At 45.3% G+C, this 6,688-nt stretch overlaps 1 protein-coding gene and 1 pseudogene across 1 annotated transcript in view; one reads left to right on the top strand and one right to left on the bottom strand.

The window, feature by feature from the left end:
• The window catches only part of LOC122541643, a 131,006-nt pseudogene that overhangs the window by 73,930 nt on the left and 50,388 nt on the right, over positions 1-6,688 (top strand).
• The window catches only part of LOC122541621 (zinc finger protein 239-like), a 182,746-nt gene continuing 177,954 nt past the window's right edge, over positions 1,897-6,688 (bottom strand). Inside the window, exon 2 of the mRNA XM_043678523.1 lies at positions 1,897-4,221. Within this exon, the coding sequence (XP_043534458.1) occupies positions 2,964-4,221 (1,258 nt within the window). The 3' untranslated portion in view covers positions 1,897-2,963. The remainder of the gene's footprint in view (positions 4,222-6,688) is intronic.

Below are 6,688 nucleotides of genomic sequence, written 5' to 3'. Positions count from 1 at the left end.
TTTATCACTACTCTTTGTTTCCTGTCAGCCAACCAATTTTAAATCCAAGTCAGTACTTTGCCCCCAATACCATACGCCCTAATTTTGCTCACTAACCTCCTATGTGGGACTTTATCAAAGGCTTTCTGAAAGTCCAGGTACACTACATCCACTGGATCTCCCTTGTCCATCTTTAGAGTTACATCCTCAAAAAAATTCCAGAAGATTAGTCAAGCATGGTATAAATCCATGCTGACTCTGACCTATCCTGTTACTGCTATCCAAATGTGTCATAATTTCATCCTTTATAATTGGCTCCAGCATCTTTCCCACCACTAAGGTCAGACTAACTGGTCTATAATTTCCTGCATTCTCTCTCTCTCTCCTTTCTTAAAAAGTGGTACAACATTAGCCGCCCTCCAATCCGCAGGAACTAATCCTGAATCTATCAAACTCTGGAAAATAATCACCAACGCATCCACGATTTCTAGAGCCACCTCCTTCAGTACCCTGGAATGTAGACCATCAGGCCCCGGAGACTTATCAGCCTTCAGGCCTAACAGTCTCTCCAACACCAATTCCCTTCAGTTCATGTCCATCAGCCACTGTTACTTCTGGGAGATTGCTTGTGTATTCCCCAGTGAACACAGATCTGAAGTACCAATTCAACTCTTCTGCCATTTCTTTGTTCCCCGTAATACAAGGATGCAGAAATTAAGCTGCACTTATACAAAACCACTTGGACAACTGTGAGCAGATCTGGTCACCAGATCTTAGGAAGGATATAATGGCTTTGGAGGGAGTGCAACGTATGTTTACAAGGATAATATCTGGATTTATGAGGAGAAACTATGCAAATTAAGTTTGTTTTCTCTAGCATTTATAACTTAAGGGGTGACCGGAAGAGACCATATCACAGTAGAAAACAACATATTATTATGGGGAGCAAGAGCAATTGTCCCGAGCAAACGTCGCTGCCAGATACTGGCTAAACTCCACCAGGGTCATCCAGAGGTTTCCAAAATGAAGATGCTGGAGAAAGGTTATGTCCGGTGGCCAGGATTGGATGCAAACTTGGTTACATTGGTGGACAGTGGCCAGAGTGCCAACAAGGACAGAAATTACCACCACCAGCTTCCTCCATTTTTACGGGAGTGGCCTCGTAAACCCTGGGCTTGGTCACACATTGACTGTGCGGGTCCTTCCATGAGCTCAATGCTCTTAGTTATTGTGGACACCCACTCAAAGTGGTTGGTCACACAAAAGGTTAATTCCTCAAACATTGGGATGACAATAGAAAACTACATGCAGCTTTTGCAATGCATAGACTCCCAGAGTCGTTGGTCACAGATAACGGGCCAGATGCTCAGACACAAATTGCCCCATGGCCTCAAACCCTTCCTATCTCTGTCACCTCTAGCCCTATTTCCCTACCTAACCGTGGTCAAAATACTGAGGGCTCTATGCGAGATTTCCTCAAAGGCAATGTTTCTATTTTCAGGGGCTCCATAGAGCTGAAGTTTGAAGAAATTTGAAAAATCAAACTAGTCTGGAAGCGGCAGTTTCCTGGAATGTTGGCCTCTTCTCGATCGACTGGACTCCAACACATCAAAAGTCACCTAACACAGACAGTCAGGAAAAGCCGATCCTCAGACAGACACTTCTGTAGCAGAGACATTGAAAGAAAATCAGAAGGGGGACAGAACAAAATTGGACATACTCCAGAACAGGTTTTCTTCTCTCTACCCCAAACCTCTCTACATTAAGCTTTACTCACAACATAATTTACCAAATAATGGACTAACATTAAAAAAAAGTTGCAAAATCATAATTAAATAAATTACACTGTAAATGTGTAAAGTGAGTATTTTTGAATGTTGGTCATAGCTTCTCTCTCTCTCTCTTTCTGTCCTGCCCCCCAAACCACATCCCCACCACTTCCAAACTTCCTCAATGTCTGTCTCTATTCCACTCCTCTCTCTATCTCATTCTGTACTTCTCATCTGCACATTCCCTCTGATCTTTTTCTCTCTATTTCTTTCTTCACTAGTTCTACTACCATTCTCAAGACACAATGGCTTCTGCAGAAGCAAGAACTTGTATATGTACAGATGTCTTCTTTTGGTGATGTTTGGTGATTGGGTCAAAGATTACTATGACCTTCTTGAATCAATGAGACTGATGGTGGGAGAGGCTTGAGACAGACCCTGCTGAGACAGACAGTGCTTTGGAACGGCAGCTCTCTCTGTGTGAGTACTGGAGGGGAAACAACACAGACAGCCCTCAGTAAGCAGTTGACCCAGCTCTGAGTCCATTTGGAGAGGGAAGGAAGAGGTGAAACAATCTTGCCACAAGTCACATTGGAAAGGCTACTCTGCCATGTAGGTTCACTGATATTCCAGGAGGTCTGACAACTGTATCACAGAATTCACTGACAGGGCTTCTCCCCTGTGTGAACGTGTTGATGGATCAGGAGACATGCCGATGCGAAAGCCTTATCACACACTTCACACATGAATGGTTTGTTACCAGGATGGATGGATGTTCCTTCAAGAGGTGAAAGAAAGAGCTGACAGGTTTGTCAGAAACAATACACCTGAAGAATCTTTCTCTGTGCAAATCTCCGCATTGGACAGGAGGTTCCAAAACTTTGAAAATGATTTATCACACTTGAGCAGCTTTTCCGTCATGTGAATGTGTTGATATGTGTGGAAAATCGATGAGTGTCAGAAGGAGTTGTTGTACACCTCACTCTTGAAGGGTTTCTCCCTTTTGTGAATCCACTAATGTATCAGGAGTGCAGAGGATTTGATGAAAGACAAAGCTCCACACTTGATTTTTTTTCCCTCTCAGTGAGTGCTCTGGTCCTTCAGGAGTGTCAAAGATGTCACAAAGCTTTATCTCAAACCTCACACATGTACGTTTTTTCCACTATGTGAACGATGGTATACATAGAGGGGAATGATTTGTTCCACACCATGCTCTTAAGTGGTTTCTACCATGTGAACACGTTGGTGTTTGCGGACATGCGATGACTGTGAAAACAATTTGGCACACACCTCACACTTGAATGGTTTCTCCCCTGTATGAATGCGCTGGTGTCGGTGGAGGTTCGATAGCCGTGAGAATGATTTAACGCACATCTCACACCTGAAGGGTTTCTCCCCTGTGTGAATTATCTGATGGACCAGGAGGCTCGATGATTGTGCGAAGGCTTGGTTGCACACCTTGCACCTGAATGGTTTCTCCCTCGTGTGAATGCATTGGTGTCGAAGGAGGTTTGAGGGCCACAAGAATGACTTGTCACACACTTTACACCGAAATGGTTTTTCCCCTGTGTGGATCCTCTGATGTATTAGAAGCTTTGTTGATGTTACAAAAGCTTTACTGCAAACCTCACATCTGAATAGTTTCTTCCCTGTGTGGGTGTGTTGATGCCTGCGGAGGGTCGACGAAACAGAGAATAGTCTGTCACACAGCTCGCACTTCAATGGTTTCTGCCCTGTGTGAATGCGCTCATGTACACGGAGAGTTGATGAAACCGAGAATGATTTGTCACACACCTCACACGTGAATGGCTTCTCCCCTGTGTGAATACGGCTGTGTTTGCGGAGGGTTGACGAGTCTGAAAATGATTTGTCACATACTTCACATATGAATGGTTTCTCCCCAGTGTGAATGCGTTGGTGGATCTGGAGGCTGGTTAACTGCAAGAATGATTTGTCACACAATTCGCATGGGAAGGGTTTTTCGTCCGTGTGAATAAGTTGATGTTTGCGCAGGGTTCCTGAGCGTGAGAATGTTTTGTCACACACCTCACATGTGAATGGCTTCTCCCCTGTGTGAATGCGTTGGTGGATCTGCAGGTTCGTTAACCGTGAGAATGATTTTTTGCACACCTCACATATGAATGGTTTCTCCCCTGTGTGAATCCGCTGGTGTCTACGGAGGGTTGATAAGCCTGAGAAAGACTGGTCGCACAGCTCACATGAGAATGGTTTCTCTCCTGTGTGAAAACGTTGGTGCACACGAAAGTCAGATGAGTTTAAGAATGATTTGCTGCACACATTGCATGTAAATAGCCTCTCTCCTGTATGAATCGTTTGATGCATTAGCAGCCTTGTAGATGTTGCAAAAGCTTTATTGCAAACCATACACTTAAAGGGTTTCTCCCCTGTATGGACTGTCCGATGGACCTTGAGGCTTGATGACCGTGTGAATGCTTTATCACACACCTCGCACATGAATAGCTTCTCCGCAGTGTGAAAGTGTTGGTGTTTCTGGAGCATTGCAAGTTGTGCAAAGTCTTGGTCACACACTTGACACTTGAAATGTTCCTTTTCCATGTAGCTGTACAACAGATACACCTTGTGTTTTAGGAGATCTTTATGAGCCCATCCAACACTTTATATACACCTCACACTTTAACAGTATCTCACCTTTTGGAGTGAGTCAGTGGTTCATGAAGCTCGATGAATGACTGAAGTTCTCACCACACTTGGAGCCACTCACACTTCTTCCCAGCCTCACCCTGACTGATCACCCACTGCCAAACCTTCAGAAAGGTTGGTTCTGATGGAAGGCTCCACACCACTGACCAGTTTCAGATCTGATGAGCATCAAAGCTCCCTGACCTGAACCGATTTCCAGATGTTGATTTCACTGTCCAACCTTCTTTGTGTTGAGCAATGCTTCAAAGGAACTCAACGTATCTCCACAGTTTTGCAGTTGTTTCTTGGGTGATGGTCAAGATCTATCTGTAGTATCTATCATCTTTATTCTCTGATGTAATATGGTGCAATTCTTCTGACTCCTTAGTTTCGAGACTATTCCACAGTGAGTGGCAGTCTGCTATTGCCTGTGTGGGGGAATAAGGTATAAGTCCTTTCCTTTTCCTCACTTGACAGACACACACCATCTGTTTCCAGCACGGATCCTGGACAGTGACCAGGAGCAGACAATATGGCAACTTCGTTTTCTCTTTCCAGCGCCTCTCTTCCCAAATGCTGTTAGGACGATGGAAATTATAATCAGGCAGTGTATTACAAGGCTATCACATGACAATGTGCTCAGTTCATGCCACAGTTGTATGCCTTACATTTTAAACAGTCAGCGGAAGTTATTTCAATGGAGATTTTGAAATTTCATCCACTTGGTTTCACCACACTGGGCTAAAGTTAAGGAAAAAATTGCTTCAGAGTAGCCAATTAAAGGGTTCTGGTTTATTCTCAGAAATTAAAAACACTGTACTCACTCAGACTGCACATCCCAATTGCAGCTCTCAGCCACAGCATTGGGAAAAAAATTATCAAATTCAAGTCAGGCTTTTGGGAAAGGCCGAGGCCTTCAGGTAAAAATCTATGAAGAAAACATTAAAATAACTTCAATAAACATGCCTGTAGGTAAGCAGCTAAATTGTTATGTTCATGGTTTAACAGTCCTGAGATTGAGAGTTCAAATCCAACCACGGAGAGTTACATAGACAGAATTACAGTGAGAAACAAGCCATTGATTCATACTACTTATATTCCGGAATGAGCCATAAACAAATCTCAGTCTGGAAATCAGAGGAAAATGCTTCCAATAAACACACTCAATATCCAACACACAGCTCCAGTCACACAGTTCAGCACAAAGCACCGAGTAAACAGCTCTCTCAGCTGGATCTTCTCACACAGCATAAGGGACATTTCCACCCCTGACTGCCCACAGGATAGTCAGACTGCCTGAAGGTTGGTGTGGATATTATGGGATACAATTTGTATAAAAGCTGCTCCTTCACTCACCATCTCCTCACTGGGTTTTCAGTCCCTATAGGAAGTGAACCAGCTCTGGAAGAGGAAAAGGAGACAATGGGCAGAGTGGGTGGGCTCTCTGATTGAAGTCTCTCACAGCCAATCCTCCTTCGTCAGTTAGCTACGTGAAGAAGGAGCAGCGCTCTGAAGGCTAGTGCTTCCAAATAAACTTATTGGACTATAAGCTGGTGTCGTGTGATTTTTGACTTTGTCCATCACAGTCCAACACCGACACCTCCACATCACAATCAATCCACATATTTCTGAAGGTGCTGGGTATTTGGTTCGGGGGGGGGGCTGGGGCGTGCGCCAAGTCTTGGGAGGAGCGATTCAGCAAAGTGAGGCAGAAACTGGGCAGATGGAAGCTATGGCTGCTCTCCATTGCGGGAAAAAACCTGGTCATCAGGTGTGAGGCACTGTCATTGCTATTATACCCAGAACCTATTCCCAGAACCTGTGCCGCTGCAGTCACCCGGGCCATCTTCAGAACTTTCCAACAAGCACCAAGACATGGCTTGGCTGGTGGTGAGAAGGGCTCTGCCTGTGAGATCCTCTGTGCACGCCCAGACTCTCAGCCGCACTGCACGCTGCCATCGAAGCAGCTGTGGGGGGGATGAGACTGTCACACACCTCCTTCTGGAATGTGCCTATGCAGAGGAAGTCTGGAGAGGAATGCAGTGGTGTTTGTCGAGGTTCGTCCCGAGCAGCGCCGTGACACGGGACTCCGTGCTCTACGGTCTGTTCCCCGGGACGCACACCGAGACGAACATCAACTGTGCCTGGAGGATCATCAACTCGGTGAAGGACGCTCTCTGGGCGGTCCGAAACCTGTTGATCTTCCAGCTGAAGGAGTTGACCCCGACTGAGTGTTGCAGACTGGCACATTCCAAGGCCCAGGACTACGTGTTGAGGGA

The sequence above is a fragment of the Chiloscyllium plagiosum genome, chromosome 37, assembly GCF_004010195.1.
Source record: "Chiloscyllium plagiosum isolate BGI_BamShark_2017 chromosome 37, ASM401019v2, whole genome shotgun sequence".
Classification (NCBI taxonomy): domain Eukaryota; kingdom Metazoa; phylum Chordata; class Chondrichthyes; order Orectolobiformes; family Hemiscylliidae; genus Chiloscyllium; species Chiloscyllium plagiosum.
Note: the sequence above shows the minus strand (reverse complement) of the source record. Positions and strands in the feature narration are given on the sequence as shown.